The sequence below is a fragment of the Apiospora marii genome (assembly GCF_038362585.1).
Source record: "Apiospora marii strain CBS 49790 chromosome Unknown utg000004l_segment0_segment0, whole genome shotgun sequence".
Classification (NCBI taxonomy): Eukaryota; Fungi; Ascomycota; class Sordariomycetes; order Amphisphaeriales; family Apiosporaceae; genus Apiospora; species Apiospora marii.
In genome coordinates, this window is record NW_027117375.1 from 1,125,512 (window position 1) to 1,142,997 (window position 17,486).

At 55.6% G+C, this 17,486-nt stretch overlaps 5 protein-coding genes across 5 annotated transcripts; 3 read left to right on the plus strand and 2 right to left on the minus strand.

Annotated features, from left to right (window-relative positions):
- Positions 1–556: 556 nt before the first annotated feature.
- PG985_006292 (helicase swr1) lies at positions 557–5,917 on the plus strand (the record flags this gene model as incomplete). Its single annotated transcript, XM_066826061.1, has 1 exon — positions 557–5,917. The coding sequence occupies one exon, from the start codon at positions 557–559 to the stop codon at positions 5,915–5,917; it is 5,361 nt and encodes a 1,786-aa protein (XP_066685668.1).
- A 1,318-nt stretch (positions 5,918–7,235) lies between these two features.
- PG985_006293 (uncharacterized protein) lies at positions 7,236–8,078 on the plus strand (the record flags this gene model as incomplete). The annotated part of the gene is made up of 2 exons (XM_066826062.1): positions 7,236–7,967; positions 8,019–8,078. The coding sequence occupies 2 exons, from the start codon at positions 7,236–7,238 to the stop codon at positions 8,076–8,078; spliced, it is 792 nt and encodes a 263-aa protein (XP_066685669.1).
- A 583-nt stretch (positions 8,079–8,661) lies between these two features.
- On the plus strand, positions 8,662–9,957 carry PG985_006294 (uncharacterized protein; the record flags this gene model as incomplete). The annotated part of the gene is made up of 1 exon (XM_066826063.1): positions 8,662–9,957. One exon carries the CDS (start codon positions 8,662–8,664, stop codon positions 9,955–9,957), a length of 1,296 nt encoding a protein of 431 aa, XP_066685670.1.
- Positions 9,958–10,123: 166 nt separating this feature from the next.
- PG985_006295 (uncharacterized protein) lies at positions 10,124–11,938 on the minus strand (the record flags this gene model as incomplete). The annotated part of the gene is made up of 4 exons (XM_066826064.1): positions 10,124–10,657; positions 10,723–11,112; positions 11,185–11,432; positions 11,524–11,938. 4 exons carry the CDS (start codon positions 11,936–11,938, stop codon positions 10,124–10,126), a joined length of 1,587 nt encoding a protein of 528 aa, XP_066685671.1.
- A 954-nt stretch (positions 11,939–12,892) lies between these two features.
- Positions 12,893–16,747, minus strand: PG985_006296 (nonribosomal peptide synthetase 10; the record flags this gene model as incomplete). Its single annotated transcript, XM_066826065.1, has 1 exon — positions 12,893–16,747. The coding sequence occupies one exon, from the start codon at positions 16,745–16,747 to the stop codon at positions 12,893–12,895; it is 3,855 nt and encodes a 1,284-aa protein (XP_066685672.1).
- Positions 16,748–17,486: the final 739 nt, after the last annotated feature.

A 17,486-nucleotide genomic window follows, 5' to 3' on the forward strand; every position in this document is an offset into this window, starting at 1 on the left:
CTCGTGCATACCTTTTGTGGGCCACTCTCGGTTTGGCCCCCAATTGATACTTGTACAGAACTTACCTAAGGGTAGGCCCAAGCTTGTCCCTCCATCCATAGCAGCAGCGGGTTTACAGCCCACAGCAGCCACTGGCAGCCACCAAGACAGGTGCTATCAATCGGGATTGAACATAAGGTACCTCCATGTACTGCACTGCAAGTACCCCAGCCCGGACTTTTTAGCGATGGAGGATGTTAGCTCCAGCACCCAAGACGTGTCTGGCTACTTTTGCTAGGTTTGCCTTTCTCTGCTCTTCTAATCCGCGCGACAAGGCAGCAGGCGCAAAATTTCTAGAGCAACGGGGGTCACTCATCAAACTTTTAGCTGAGAGAGTAGCATTTCAACACATTTCCCATCGTAACCACCGGCACGGTTCCTTGAGCATGTCCAGACTTTGCAGTGATAATCTCTCGGTTCTTCTCTATTCGTAGACCTATTTTTTGCCTCCCCAAATGCCAGATTCGTCGAGTTCGAGACCCTCTTGTCCCTCCGAGACCCTGGGCACCACCGCGTCATGGCCGATGCTTCTCCAACTGCTGCCACTGCGCCTGCTCCCGCACACGACCTCGATGCAACTTCGAATTCCAGTCACCACGACACCGATCCCGCTGCAGTAAAGAACGAGAAACTGCAGCTCGACACGGCCAATATACCGCACAAAGTCCAAAACCCCTCTGGCGATAGCAGTGATTCCGACCTGACTCCCATAAAATCGGACGATGAATTCGAGGAAAACCCTTTTGCAGAGCCCTCATTACCGCAGGACACGCAGAATGGCCTGAACCACGAAGCGGACACCGAGCTCGACGATGATGAAAGACCGGCCAAGCGACGTCGAGTGTCGACGCCGCCCCCGAATTCCCAGCAGCGCAAACCCAACCCCGTGTCGCCGCCCTGGAAGAAATTCGAGGCTGAGGGCCCGACCAGGATCATTGACAATGGCAAACGGAGATCTGGCCGCGTCAACATACCAGCTCCAGGCCCGCCGCCTTCAGCAGCCAAGTCGCGGCTCACTAGAGGTGCTCTGCAAGATCACAAGGCCACGCCACCAGCTAAAACCAAGCAAGCAAATACTCCTAGAGCAAATGGCCACTTGAACGGTGCTCTCAGATCTGCTCCCGGCAGCAGGGCAGCAGCCTCCAAAACCCCAGTCTCTACCAATAAAAGTGCTTCGAAGAAGCCCGTTACGAACGGCACTGGGTCAAGGACCACCAGCCGACGGAAATTATCCCCATCGCCGCCTCCATCCACATCCAGACGTACCTCGGCCAGGACGCGACGAAGCTCCCGTAACCGACGCGACAGCCCAGAAGGTCCTCTTTACGATGACGACGATGGTTCTAGCGCGCGCCCGACTAGGATTCGGCTACGCGTCAAGTCCGCATTCATGCCCATCGTCCACCCCGCCCAAGTCAATGTGCTACCAGGACAGACGGTAGCCCGGCCCAAACTGGGTGAAGATTTCGCCGACTTTCTTCAAAAGGCGCCAACCATAGACGTTCATGAAGGCGGATGGCAGGACTTGGGCGACGATGGGCCATCGTACACCGACGAGCAGGCCGAAAGAGATGCGAAGCTGCTTGCGCGCGTGGAAGAGGAGGCTAAGCCTGGTGGCCTACTCGATGAGGTCACCTGCGCTGCATTTGTCCCGGAAACAGCTGAAGAGCCTCCTCGACAATGGGCACATATGGATCACCTGCTCAAGGCTACTGCCAACTTCAGGAAGCTCATGCTTATTGAACACCACCGACATAGAACCACGGCGCGGAAGCTAGCCGAGGCTTGTCGAGACGAATGGCTGCGGAGACAACCCAAAACAGCCGAACAGATCGAGGCCGAGGCAAGAGAGGCCTGGATAGCGCGGTACAGGACTGTGGCCAAAGTACTCTCTGGCACTTGGGAAAATGTGCGGGTCGAAATTAACCGCAGGCGTCTGGAGGAGTGGGAGGCCGCTGAACAGAAACGGGTGAAGGCGGCTCTGAACGAAGCAGTCAACATGTCGGAACTCAAACTCCAAGCTCGTCGTGCCCATTTCGACTCTGAAATTGTTTCTGAAGAGGATGACGATGCAGAGGACGACATTACAGACGAGGATGATGAGGATGAAGAAGACCTCGCAGTCAAAGACGATGCTACGGCCGCTGATCTTGATGGCGACTTGCAATCGGATAATGAATCCGATACTCATAGGACCTTCGGTAGAGACGAAGACAATATGACCTCATCGGACGACGAGGACGACGCGAAGTCGGACATATCAGATGCCGAGTTGACCCAAGAGCAGCTGAGGGCAAAGTACGCCAATGTCCCTGATCTGCCACGCGACGAGATGGACGCAGAGGAGGACCCCGTCGATGAGGAGACGCGCGCTGGAGGAGTCGACGAAGACGAAACAAGTGACGAATCCGTCGACATGGACGACGACCTTGGCTCAAGTGATGAGAATTCCGAAAGCGATGTCGACGATGGGTCGGAGGATGAGGACGACGAAGAAGAGGAGGAGGAACCCTCAGGTCTTCTCGGATTGCTTTTTGGCAAGTCTGAGTTGAAGAAATTGAAGACTGATGCCAACGAAGAACAACCGGACACACCCGCCGACGATGTTGAGATGGGAGATGCGCCACCGCAGGAGCGCAGCGAGGCCGGGGAGCAACCTAATGGAATTGAAGCCGCATCCAACGCATCGGCTGATATGTCCTTAGACCTGCAACCAGGCCATGAAGACCCGACGGTGCAGCCGGAGAACACGGGACAACTGGGCCCTCAGCAGACGACGGAAGCTGAGACGTCACAGTCACAGCCAATGCAAGTCGATGCGCCCAACGACCCGCACCAAGCCAATACACCAAATGCCATGGCAACAGTACCGGATCCCCTCAATGCTCAGACCGTCGGCAATGAGATTGTTGATGCGGTCAAACACGCACAACCGGAGAGGAATGCTGATTTGACTATGATTGGGGCCGGTGAAGAGGCGCCAGTGATCCGCAGTGTCGAAGCTATTACTGCTCCTGTCGCTGCGAACGTCAGCCCCGGCACAGATGCAGTGACTAACACCGGCAGTCGGGACCCTAGCCAGTCCCCCAGAACATCGGAGACGAAGGTCACAGATGCCGATACGGCTTCATCGGTAGTCAAGTCCGGCCTTAGTAGGTCATCCTCGCCGGCAGGCCGCACACCCAAAACTGAAGTCCCTTTTTTGCTCCGAGGGACACTTCGCGAATATCAACATTATGGTCTGGACTGGCTCGCGGGCCTTTATCGTAACAAGACGAACGGTATCCTCGCCGACGAGATGGGTCTTGGGAAGACGATTCAGACCATTGCTTTGCTGGCGCACTTGGCTTGCCATCACGAAGTTTGGGGCCCTCACTTGGTGGTTGTTCCAACGAGCGTAATGCTCAACTGGGAAATGGAATTCAAGAAATGGTGTCCCGGCTTCAAGGTTCTCTCATACTACGGTAGTATAGAAGAGCGAAAAAGGAAGCGTCTGGGGTGGAACTCGGACGATATGTGGAACGTTTGTATCACGTCGTATCAGATTGTCCTCCAGGATCAGCAAGTCTTCAAACGTCGAAGATGGCACTACATGATTCTCGACGAGGCTCACAACATCAAAAACTTCAAGTCCAAACGATGGCAAACGTTGCTGACATTCAACACGCAGGCCCGTCTTTTACTAACCGGAACGCCCCTACAAAACAATTTGACGGAGCTCTGGTCTTTGCTCTTCTTCTTGATGCCTTCGGAGAATGGAGTTGGTGGTTTCGCGGATCTCGCTGAATTTCAAGACTGGTTCCACAAGCCAGAGTCCCAGATCCTGGAAAGTGGCAGGGAGCAGATGGACGACGAGGCTCGAGCCATCATTGCCAAGCTTCACAAGGTCCTCCGACCTTACCTGCTTCGTCGGCTAAAGGCCGATGTCGAGAAGCAAATGCCTGCCAAATATGAACATGTCGAGTTCTGCCGACTGTCGCGAAGACAGCGCGAGCTGTACGACGGGTTCCTCGGCCGGACTGACACACGAGAAGCGCTGGCATCAGGCAACTACATATCCGTTATCAACTGCCTTATGCAACTCCGCAAAGTCTGCAACCACCCGGATTTGTTTGTTGAACGTCCGATCATGACATCCTTCCGGCAGCGTGGGTCTGTGGCTGCCGACTATGAGTTCACAAATCGTCTGGTGAAGGACAAGCTCTTGGCGGCAAATCCGATGAGCCTCGTGAGCCTGAACTTCCTCAACTTGTTGCCGACCCATTATGAGAACCTCTCTGGCGCTGTTTGCGACCGGGTTTCCCAGTTGAGCTCTCACCGCTCGCTTATGGACTTGAGAGAGGCTCAAAAGACACGGGCTCAGTCTGCTTATTCGAACCTCGATCCTTCTGCTGTTGAGTCCAACATCGTCTACCTCGAGAGTGCAGCTCGCTGGGGAAGATTCGAGGAACTACAACATTGTGTCTACATCAACGCTCTTCGCCGACAGCAGAGACCAACATATGGCAAAAACCTGCGAGACTTTTTGACAATTGGTATCGACAAGCGGCCACACAAGCCACGCCCCAGAGTCCCGGCCAAGATCATGAGCTGGTTTGAGGAAGAGTCACCCGTTCTGCGCTCCATGGTACTGGATCTAGACCAACGTGCAGCAAGCATGAAGAAAACCATCTCCAGATTTGCGTGCATCACGCCCGCGGTCATCACGCGAGATGCCGGTCAGTTTGTCTTGGGCTCCAAGGGCGTCCAGGTGTTTGATGAGGAGAACCTTCGACTCGCGGCCCCTGTTCGCCATGCCCCTTTTATGCCCAAGGTGGCGCCTATCGATCCATGGCACGAGGCCCGCATGCGCCTAAGTATCCAGTTCCCTGATAAGCGGTTGCTACAATACGACTGCGGCAAATTGCAGGCCTTGGACCGTCTTCTGCGCAAACTCCAATCCGGCGGGCATCGGGCTCTCATCTTCACGCAGATGACCAAGGTGCTGGATATTCTGGAGCAGTTCCTCAACATACACGGCCACAAATATCTCCGCCTGGACGGTGCTACCAAGGTTGAGCAACGGCAAATCCTGACTGATCGCTTCAATAACGATGACCGCATTCTTGCTTTTATCTTGTCTACTCGATCGGGAGGACTGGGCATCAACTTGACTGGTGCTGATACCGTTATTTTCTACGACCAAGACTGGAACCCAGCCATGGACAAACAGTGCCAGGATCGATGCCATCGTATTGGTCAAACCCGCGATGTACACATCTATCGCCTGATCTCCGAACACACTATCGAGGCCAACATCCTACGCAAGGCCTCACAGAAGCAAATGTTGGACGATGTGGTCATCCAGGAAGGAGGGTTTACCACTGACTATTTCAACAAAATGACGGTCCAGGACGTCATGAAAGATGTCGTGGACGATGCTGTGGAAGACGTTGTTGGAGATGCCATGGACCGCGTGTTAGGAGGTGCCGAAACAGGAGGCGAACGTGCCGTTGGTCGAGTTCTTGAGCAGGCCGAAGACCGTGAAGATGTCGCAGCTGCCCACGAAGCCGAGAAGGAGATCCAGGAGGACGAGGCCGACTTCGACGACAAGGCCCCTACTACTAGCGCTTCGGGCACATCGAGCACAAGACAAGGCACACCGGCTACCCGGGACGCATCGACCGCCCCGGGCATCGGTCGTTCGAACCTCGGCCTATACGAGCAATCGGCCGATGCCGTGGTGGTTGAGCTCAACGCATGGGGCGAACAGATGCGCAACATTGACGATTTCATGCTTGGTACGATGGGGCGCATGTTAGAAGGCACACCGCTGGAGCTGCCAAAAGACAAGAAGAAGGGGAAGACCAAAAAGGGGAAGGACACGAGAAAACGGTAACGGCGACGGCCGAGATATTACGACAACTGTATCATAAGGGAGTGAGAAGCGTGCTTGTTGTTTTTTAGTTATTGTTCCATTTTCTACCGCTTGCGGTGGAGGTCTCGCCTTAGATGGGCGGGTTTCTTCGGGGAAAACGGAAAGGGGGGGCTCCCTCTGAAAAAGGGGCAGAGAATCGAGCCCTAGACTAAACAGCATTGGGAACAGGTGTTCGGGAGCGTGTGTGTTCGGCATGACCTCTTATCATCCATGGGGCGTCTACCAAAATGGAGAAACTGTACTGTACATAACACCAATAATGACAACGAAGCAGCTCATGCGACCTATCTACTCATTACAGCTGCTCGGTCTCTGCTGACATTTGTTTGGTGATGTTTTTGAGGCTCTGGGCGACAAAGTCTGTAAGGGATTGCATGTTAGCTGAAGGTTTGAGATACGTCCGAAAAACGGTTGGGGCTTTTCGTTTACGTTATTCGCCGGCTTTCGATACGTCCAAGCAGTCTTCAACGTCCGCCCTCCCCTCCCCTCCCCTCCCCCGGGCCCCCCGTCCCGGAATGCTGCCACGGACTGTCATGTACCGGCTTCAAAGTGCAAATAACGTTCATCCGGAGCGCCGAGGGTCGATCGCAAGCTACACCAAATTTGGCAATTCCAACTCGCACCAACGCGCACCGAGTCACCGACCGAAGGGTGTGTTTCGTGAAACTTGGAGGACGGACGAGACCGAACGCGAGCTTTCCCATACTCAACATTGGTCTTTTGAATACCATATAACATGCAATATGCAATATGCAATATTAGTATGAGGATCGCACGGAGACCATCCGAAAGCTCAGCGACTGCCTCGTAGGGTGAAACCACCGTCGAGATTTAAATGGATAGCGCCTACGTGCTGTTCGCTTGGAAAGTTTAGACGTATATAAGAATAGTCATGTTCTTATTACAGTTCTACATGACGCACGCGCTATCCGCATACACACTGAGAAAGACCAGTGTTGCTGACCATTCCTCGGTGTTCTATCGTGTTTGGCGATACAGCAAGGATAATTCATTGCTCGCATGGTAGGCTGCCATTTTGAGAGAGGGGTCATGCGACATGTAGGAGAAGGGCCAAGGATAGATGGTACGATCGGCTCATCGGATCGATCTTGGGCACCCTTGCTATGCAGTTGCCCGCCCGGCACCCGCTCATACTACATAGTATATCATCCTGCAAAGGAAACCCCCCTTTCTGAAGACAGACCGGTATGTTGGGTGCTGCTGAAGCTGCTACTATCAAGTCCTCCTCACTACTACGTTTTGTAATCTCCTATCAATCATGACACCTGAACCATCACTCAATGAGACTGGCAAGACAATGGATGCCGAGCAGTCTTCTGGGAGAAAACGAAAGCTGACTGTCGATGACGAGGAGGAAGGGGACAATGCCAAGACCCAATGCTTTGAAAGGCCAGAAGAGAAGCGAGCTTGTCGTGTAATCAAGGACGAGCCAGACGACGAGGAGGATGGTATGAAATTACTGTCGTTGCCCGCACGCCCCCGAGACCAGTCTCCCGTCAAGAAAGAAGAAGACGACGACGACTCGTCATCCGAGTCTTCGTCATCCGGAGCCAGCCGCGGGAGCCTCCTTACACCACCGTCATCGCCCCATCATCCGTCGCCGCCGTCACCTTCACGACCACGATACTGGCACCCTGCATTCCCGAACCGGGCGGTGCGATGCGGCAGATGCGGGCAGACCGACACCGTCGACCGCGTGCGGGTCTTGCCGTGCAACCGCTTCAACGCCGGACGTCTGCGCTTCACCTGCATCGAGTGCGGGCCCTGGAACAACCGCTTCGGCAGCTTCATCTGCTGGGCGGACACGGGAGGCATCTACGAGAACAACATGACCTGCGATTGTGGCCTGCCTGTGCGGGCCGACCTGACGACGCAGGCCACGCCGGGCAGGCTCTTCTTCAACTGCGCGATGGGTCAGTGCCGCTTTTTCGAATGGACTGATGAGGTTCTGGCCGACAGGGCTGATCTTGAGCACCGAGTGCACATCTGGGTAAGTGACATTGAGGGGGGATTGCCTGCATTAATTGCTACATGTGCCTAGGCACGAAGTAGATCTCATATCCAAAAACTACCACGCTGGAGCTACGCTACTGCTTGCTGACTTGTGGATGCATCAACTGGGGACTGTAGAATATCGAGAGATTGAGAAAACAGCGACAAGTGCATCGCCGGCGACACACTTTGGAGCATCGATCTCTTGGCGACCTGATTCGTCAAATCGCATTTGGCGATCGGGCAGGAGAATATGAGATTCCGTGATTAGACAAACTGATCGCTTTCAATTCAACGACCGAGGAGTTACAGGTTGTTTTGGATTGTATGTGTAGGGTCATCCCCGCGTCGGTGACATTCGAAGACGCTATGTATGGGGAGAGAGGGGCAGACAAGGGGGACAATCAAAAGTGGAAGAAAGATTGGCGAGGCCCACCACCACCAAAAGGACCCCCGCTGCCCGCCATGCCGAAGGAGATAACCGTGATCGAACCACCGCCGCCGGGCCGAAATTTGAATATCAAATCATGTAAATTCATTTGAATACTATTTCTTCGCCGAAGGCCATTGATTCACGAGTGACCATTTTTTTTTTTTTTTTTTTCGAGTTTCTTTTTCATTTCTGAAAGGACGTTGTCCTAGTTCATGCACGCCGAGCGGGGACTACCGTACTTGACTGACTGAACATCGTCATGGCGTCTGAGCAAGAACTCGTCGCCGAGTCGCAAACCTTCCGGGAATACCTTCCCGATCTCGCCACGCCCCGCTTCACCCGCATAGCCGAGTGCGATGCCTACTCCCACGCCGCCGAGCTGGTGGACCACCAACGGCCCCCCTGGCTGTACGCTCTGTACCAGCACTGGCTGAAGCTGCTCCAGGAGCCCTTCCGCGGCGTCACCAACGACGGCCACGTGCGCCCCGGACTCTTCGAGCCCCGCGACGAAGGCGTCCCCACCGCCGCCATTGCCGAGGCCACGAACAAAGTGCTGGCCCAGCTGACGGACGCCCAGCGGCAGAAGACGCAGTTCCACATCGACTCGCCGCAGTGGCGCACCTGGTCGAACCCGGAGTTCCTGCTGTCGGACAAGGGCGTGCGGCTGGACCAGCTCGCGCCGCCGCTGCGGGCCGACGTCCTGGCCGTGCTCGAGGCCGCCCTCAGCCCCGAGGGATACGCCAAGGCCCTCGCCGCCATGCGCGTCAACCACTTCCTCGGCGCCCTCGTCGGCGCCCCCGCCGTCATGAACGAGTTCTCCTACAACTTCTGCCTCTTCGGCGAGCCCGACGCCCGGGAGCAGCCCTGGGGATTCAGCTTCTACGGTCACCATCTGTGCCTCTCCGTCTTCCTGCGCGGGCCCCAGATCGTCGTGAGCCCCTGGTTCACCGGCGCCGAGCCCAACCTGATCGACGACGGGCCCTACAAGGGCACGCGCATCCTGCACGAGGAGGAGCGACTGGGTCTGCAGCTCATGCAAAGCTTGACCCCCGAGCACCAGGCGGCGGCCCGCACCTACGAGCACATGAAGGACGACAAGATGCCCAAGGGCCGCTGGAACCACGACGACCAGCGCCACCTGCTGGGCGCCTACCGCGACAACCGCGTCGTACCCTACGAAGGCGTCGTCGTCGCCTCGCTGTCAGCAGAGCAACAAGAAACCGTATCCCAAATCCTGGAGCAGTACCTCTTGTACCTCCCCGCCCGCGCGCGGCAGCTCAAGCTCGACGACTGCCGCGCCTGGTACCACGAGACCTACTTCTCGTGGATCGGCGGCTACGAGGGCGTCTCGGACCCCTTCTACTTCCGCGTCCAGAGCCCCGTCGTCGTCGTCGAGTTCGACCACCACTCGGGCGTCTTCCTCACCAACCAGGAGCCCAAGCGCTTCCACATCCACACGCTGCTGCGCACGCCCAATGGCGGCGACTACGGCTTCGCGCTGAGGGGTCTGAAGCGGGAGGGCGAGGTCGCGCAGGAGTTTGTTTGGGAGGGCTGAAGGGGGCGAGCACACGAACACATCATCGATCACTGGGCAGGCTCACTTGAAGCAAGTTAACTGAGGGCCATCCATGTTAGGGCGATTGCACATTTACTGGGAAATATTTCTCGTTGTATATAAGTCGCTTAATGTCAGAAGAAATTTATTCGTGTATTGGGTGACCTTACCAGCCTGCAACCCCAGCACCGAGGAGCAAATGATCGAGCGTCTGGCCACCTCGTGTGAGTGTAAGGCTTATAGATCCCGTCACCTCTTGTGGCATTTCATATGACCCCTTCCATAATCGGTAACCAGGTTTTGTGTCTTCAGTCGCACTCAAGTTCACAGCCGCTTTTACAATCTCGGGAGCCAGTGTCAGGGGCTGTTCTACGGGTGCTGCTACCACCACCGCCATCCCTTCGTTCCAGAGATCGATTCCGGCGGAGCTGGCGACGGTAAATGAGACTGAACCTCTCGTGGCGGTCGACATGCTAGGCACCAAGAAGGGCTGGTCCTGGCGGCTGATCGGGAAAGTCTGCGCCGCCAGGTTGTCACCAGATACTGTGAAAGAGGTCGCGTTGCCGACCTCGCTACTCGGGACTGTGAACGGGTAAAAGTACGTGTCGCCGTATGCAGTGTAGCCTGTCTCGGGCTCTGGATGGAGAAGTGTGGTGAATTCCCCCGCTGAGAATGTGATGGTTGGCGCGCCCCAGAGGATCTGAAAAGCAAGTAAGCGTCGGGCCAAGTTCCCAATCGAGAGCAGGGAAACAGTTGCCAACTTACCCTGATATTCCCAGACAACACGAGTGCCCCTTTATTGCCAAAGTCCCACGTCACATTGATTGGCTTGATGGGCATCGGCGTAATGGCGTCTTGCAGCTGCACGCCCGAGGGCACGGTGTCGATCATGCGGCCCAGGAGCTCGGCGCAGGTGTCCTGGAACCCCTCGGTGGTCATGCCGTACAAGTCCTGCATGGTCCGGTTCCCGTCGCTCTCGTACAGCCTCAGGTCGGAGCGCGAGGTCTCGTTGAAGCTCGTGACGAGGGGCCCGCCCCGGCCGCCGGTCGAGTCGATGTACTCGTGGACCACGAGCGGGTCGAACACGCCCCGCGTGCTGTCGAAGTTGGAGCCGCCGTTGGTGTTGTTCGGCGTGACTGCTTCTGGGCCTACCACCTGCGAGATTACGAGTTAGCATTCGTCAGCCAGCCAGACGACGTTGAGTAAGGGATAAGTATCAACGCATACCTCGGGGAACCCACCGTGGTGCACAGAGCCCAAAGTGTGGCCGCAAGCTGTTAGTCCTATGGCATCCTTTTTATTGAACCCAGCTCTGCCGAACTCCTCCAGCGTTTCCTCGACCCCTGTTTCGGGCTCCGGTACGCCCGTCGTCGAATCTGCATGCAGAGCATCGACGCGACCAGGTCGATAGGGGATAGCCTTGCCACCGCACAGGTGAACGGACATGACAGTCCCCAAAGCGATGAGATCCGACACTAGGGCGTTGGGGAACGTGAGTCAGTCAGTTCAAGGAGAGAGCAGAACACAGCTCCTTTTGGTGTCTCCTTCCGATGGGACTGAACTCACTGGAAATGTACTCATCCACAAACGGCCGCCAGAACGTGAAGCTATCATTGAAGGCGCTGCCCTTGTTCTCCGCCCGCGCCGTCTCGAAGCCGATGGATGCGTCCATGCCGCCGGTGACGAGCCCGGCTCCTGCAGAGGTGGTGTCGGCGGTGACGAAGTCGTGGAACGCCACGCGGAGCCACTGGGCGGCCGTGGTGCGGCCCGAGCTCCGGGACGGCTCGCCGACCTCGGTCACGTAGTTGGTGCAAGGCGTGATGGCGGCCGAGAAGTTGGAGGCGTGGGCGCCCCAGTGGTCGACCAGGAGGTGCTCGAGCAGCGAGACTTGGGGGGTCGGGTAGAAGAACATGGCTGCCCCGCCGTTGCTGGCGGCCAGCAAGAACAGGGGTACGAGTAACTGCTGCAGTCGGCAGCTCATCGTTCTTCCTCTTTTCTTTCTTCTGAAGGTCGGACGAGTGTGCATGTGAACATACATCTACACAAGATTACGAAGTGCTAGGTTGGAGGAACATAGTGTGACGGTTGTATTTCGATTCAGGCTGTCCGAATCCCACTGTCCTATATGGTATCTAGGGAAATTCAATTCTGTCGCATGTGGTTCTAATTACTGCATGGTCCTGTATGGCCAAACTCTGTCATTGAAAGACGGTGTGGCGACAAGCAAGCGCCTATCAGCGATGCTCTCCAACCCTCGGCTCGCAATATGTCGCCCTTCTAGAGGGCATTCTTTCCGGATTGGCTACAATAACTGTAGAGTCCCGATCATGTTACATTGTTGCAGATGCTTACTGCAGCTTCGAGGCTCGCTTATCAGTCAGCGAACGAACACCCCTGCTCCTCTGGGGTCTAGACCATAGTGGCCAGAATCAGTATCACGGCAGAAGAGCGGTCTCTTGAAGAACAGCATCTATAAGATCGATCATTGGTTCACGGCACGCATCGACTGTCATTCCCACGAATCAATACAGATCTACCACGTTCGGGGACCTGGGTTGGGGGCTGCTGTCATACACTCGGGTGATAGCTGCACGGGGTAGAATTGCAAGCAACAATCAAGGTAAGCCCAATCGACACGCGGAAAAAGGAGAACAGACGATCTCTCTAAGCATCTTGCCACTACAGTGTAGTCTCAAATGCCACCAGACCACTTCGATATCTATGGTAATGAGTGCCAGATTTGTTGATCATCAAGCCAGGATAGCAGAAAGACACAAGAAATGAGCTCTATGTAAGACATGACGAGCGTCGACCCGTGTTAGTGTATCTCAGTGCTTATCAGTAATGAATAGAACAAGGGTTATGTGATTTGGTGCTCTTCTAATTCCACCGGGTGCTGCGTTACCGTCGTAAATGCGTCCACAGGTCTATTCCTTTAGATTGGCTCGTCCCGCGGCTCAATCAGAACCTCGTTAACAGAAACATGCTCTGGTTGCTTCAATGCAAACACAATCGCGCTGGCCACATTCTCGGGTTCCAGAACCTTTGCGCCAGATGGTTCACCGAATTGCTTAAGAGCCTCTGCGTCAGTCGACATGCCCAAGAGGTCGGTCGCAACGTTGCCGGGCTGCATGCTGGTGACTCGTAGACCGCTACCAGCAGTCTCCAGCCGAAGACTCTGGAGCGTGGCTTCGACGAAGAACTTGCTAGCAGAATAAACGCCGAGACCAGGGAAGACCTTTCGGCCCGCGTCGGACGAGATTGCAACAATGTGACCTTTGCCCCTTGCGAGCATACCTGGTACAGTGGAAGACAGACAGTGGAGAAGACCCTTGCAGTTTACATCAACTGTACGGTCCCATTCCTCGGTCTGAATGTTCTTCATCATCGTGAAGTACATCACGCCAGCGCAGCTGACGAGGATATCGACAGGACCAAGCTCTTCGGTAGCGGTACGCAGAAGTGACTCGACCTGCGCCTTGTCCGTCACATCGGTCTTATGGACGAGCACTTTGCCACCTACACCAGCAAGCTTAGCCTTCAACGTCTCGAGTGCCTCGGTGCGGCGTGCAGCGATAGCAACATGTGCACCTTCTCTAGCCAGAGCGGTGGCAACTGCGGCTCCGATACCGGAACTAGCTCCGGTAACAACAGCGACACGGCCGGAAAGAGGGCCCTTGGGCTTCGCTTGGGCTATTGGCCCCCCTTGGCAGGGTGCATGAGACAACCAACCGCGAGCATACCAGTCCCGGCAATAGGTCTCGAGAAGCGCGCAGTCAATCTTGGGTCGTTGGAGTCCATAAATGTCCAGGACCTTCTGGGTCTTTGCATCATTCAGAACCGTGACTGCCTCCAAGAAGTCGACGGTTGGCATACCCCGACGTAAAATGCCCGCTGTAAACGAGTCGTCGCCGCTCGTGCCAGGAGCACCTCTCTTTTCATTCCAGAGTGCTAGCCATTCGTCCCATCCTAGCAGATCCGTGGGGTATCCAAGGCTGGTCAGGTCACTAAGAAGGTTGGTGGCTGTCACGGGCTTAGAGTCTCCGATATGGAAGATTCGTTCTTCCGTATCTACGTGGTTCGCCAGTGTAACAACTGCCTGTGTGACGAAATCGACAGGCGTCATCTCCGCCAGCCAGCCAGGGATTTCAGGGGCGTACCCGACATGGATTGACTCAACAAACAGGGCAGTGAGCAAGTCATAGGTGTTGGTGGATCCCAAGACACTGTGACCACTGATGGTACCGGGTCTGTAGATTCTGACAGGCAGCCCGCGCTGACCAGCCTCCAGAACAAGCTGTTCGGCTACCCACTTTGTCTGGCCATAGCCATCGACCAGCTTTTCAGGTACCGAGTCTGCATCGATGATTGTGTCCTCGCTCCAGCCTTCGGATGAAGGAGGCAGGACTCCGTTTGTAGAGATATAGTGCACCGTTGCACCACTTCGGCCCGCTAGGCGAAGTATCTCCTTCGTGCCACCCACGTTGGCTCCACGCATGGCAGCATAGGGGTAGACGAGATTGACTGTAGCGCCCGAATGGACAATAACATCGATCTGTGAAGTCAATCCCTCAAAGTCCTCCTCCGACAGACCCAGTCGCTTTCTGCCAAGGTTGCCAGGGACGACGTCAATCCGATCCAGGATTGACGGCTCCCAGATGCCCAAGTCTAAGAGATTCTTGCGGATGCGTGCCATTCCGGCAGACCGAGAGGTGGATTGCGCCGGCTGGGTGAATCGCACGAGGCAAAGAATACGTGCCGAGGTTGACCTGATCAGCTCTGTCAACAGGAAGGCACCGAGGTAACCAGTAACACCTGTGAGGAGGATCGTCTTGGCATCCTTCAGCGAGCACATGGAAGTATTTGAGGGCTTGATGTCCTCGGGAAGGGCGGAATCGGCGCGCAGTACGGCGGGAAGGTCGGCCTGCACCTTCGCTGTGTGGCCGTCACGTGCGTTGCGCACGACTTCCAGGTGGCCTTCGAGAGTTGGGTTCCCAGCCAAACGTGCCAGGGGCACTGGAAAGCCGAAGTTTTCGGTCAAACGACGGGCCAGATCGGCAAGGGCCAGAGAGTGGCCTCCAAGGTCAAAGAAGTCATGCTCCTGTGTGATAACATTCATCGGGAGACTTAAGGAAGTGGCCCACGCCTTGGTGATGGCCTCTATCTTGATCTCTCTGTCCTTTTCTGTCTGTTGACCGTTTCCATTAGGCGACTTGGTGCCGGTGGGACCAGGTAATCTCTTCAGGTCGACCTTGCCGGAAACTTGGTGGGTAGGCAGCTCACTAAGCTCAACCCACAGAGCCGGGATCATGTAGTGAGCCAGGTATGCCGAAAGGGTCTTTCGAGCTACTGGACTGTAGCCAGACTCTTCCACCACAGGGATGACTCGCTCTCCCGGCTCCTCCTTGTCTCGGACAAAGTACGCGACGAGCTGACGGCGTAGGCCTTCACCGTACGAGATGACTGCGCAGTGGCGAACAGCCAACTGTCTCATAATGATGCTTTCGACGGCGCCTGGCTGCACGCTGTAGCCGCGGACCTTGATCATGGCTCCAACACGACCAGTGACCTCCATAAGACCAGATGGAAGCATTCTTGCCAGATCACCAGTTCTGTACATACGTGCGCCTGGCGTTTGATCAAAGCTATCAGCGAGGAAAGACTTGGCCGTCGTCTCAGGGAGGTTGAGATATTCGCGGGCCAGTAGGTTACCGCCAAGGAACAACTCGCCACTCGAGCCATCCTCAATCTTGTTGAAGTTCTCATCAAGGATGTAGGTATGCTGGGGATCCATGGGAGGTCCCACTGGGCAGATTGTTGACTCATCGGTGAGCATTTCCTTGATATCGCCACAGGCGATTTCATGAGTCTCACTTGCACTGTAACAGTTGAGCAACCTGGTGTTCGGCAGGGCCGCGAGGGCTCTCTTGGCAAGGTCGGCGGTGACAACCTCGCCGTTGAGCCAAAGTCTGCGCAGATCCGGCAAACGATCGCCAAGTTTCGAGTGTCTGGACAAAACCGTGGCTAAGAGAGTCGGTGTCATAAGAGTCTCGGTGATCTTGTGGGAAGCGAGCAAGTCAACAAGAGCCTCCGGGTCGTAGCTGGTCTCGTCAGGGACAGTAACAACCGTAGCACCTCTCAGGAGCGGACGCAAGATCTCCCAAATAAAGAACACATTGCAGGCCACGCGGTCTCCTGGGTGCAGATCGCTCAAATGGAAACGCTGGTCGTACGATTGGACCGAGGCTCTGTGAGGATTCGCGATACCCTTGGGACGGCCCGTGGTACCGGAGGTGTAACACACGAAAGCGAGACGATCAAGGTCGTCATCGGAGGGCAGCGGCGAAAGCTCTTTGGACTGACTCTCGGGCCCAGAAGTACCATTGGTATGGGCCTTGGCCTCGTCCAGCAGAATGAGCGGAATCTCGGGCTTGATTGAGCCAGCATAGGCTCGATGAGTAACCACGACAGCAGGACTGGCATCGTCAATTACGTCAGCAAGGAGACCAGGAGGGTATGCAAGCTCCAAGACAAGGAAGGCTCCGCCAGCACGCAGAGCCGCGAGGCAGGCGATAATATAGTCTGCACTGCGGCCCAGGAGCACGCCAACAAGGTCATCGCGCCCAACTCCGAGATGGCGCAGACGGTCAGCTAGGACACTGGTCTCATGTTCCAGCTCGGCATAGGTCCATTTTTTGGACTCATCCTCCAGTGCGAGGGCGTCAGGGGTAGCAGCTGCCTGTTGGCGAAACAGCGCCGACAAGTCTTTGGTGATGTCGAGGATAGGCATGGCTCCGTCGAAAGGCAGATTGAGGAAAGAGGGATTCGGAACGGGCACCGAATTGCCGAGGGGAAGGTTCAGTCTCACTTATTGCGTGGAAGAGTTTTGCTCGCCGTACCAGGATCCCACGATATCCCACGTGGCTTGCTCAGGTCCCGGTAAACCCCCCAAAGTCGTGTCAAATCTGAAGCCGATATGCTGAACAAACAACAGCAACGAATGGATGGCTAGATTGAAAATTGCCTCTCCGCGTCAGAATAAATCATCTACAGACACTCAGAAAGACAAGGGGGACAACAGAAGAGGACAACACTCATACCGTGTGGTCGGGTGCTGGAGATTCTTCGAGGTTCTTCGCTTGCCGCTAGTACAACTTGGGAAATCGACCTTTCCGCCAGCCGGAGGCTCAACTTTCAAGGCAGGCAGGAGGAACCCTCTTCAAGTTTATATGGGGTAGATCGCAACCGGAGGCAGGTCAAACGTTCCTAGTGTTGCGACTTTGACGTCAGGAAACAGAGCTCTCCTATGTTATATCCATTTGTCGGCAGGTATGACTCGGATTTGGGCAGGTACGAATATGGTGTGTACGTCGGGACCTGAAGTATCACTCACCAACTATGTATGTATGTACATGTAACCTACTGACTGATGGCAGCAGGTATGGCGTCCTGTCCAACCTAGTGATGTTTGACAGGCACAATCTGGGGAAAACTTGCAACCTTCCCCCAGGCGAGACATTTCGAGGTGT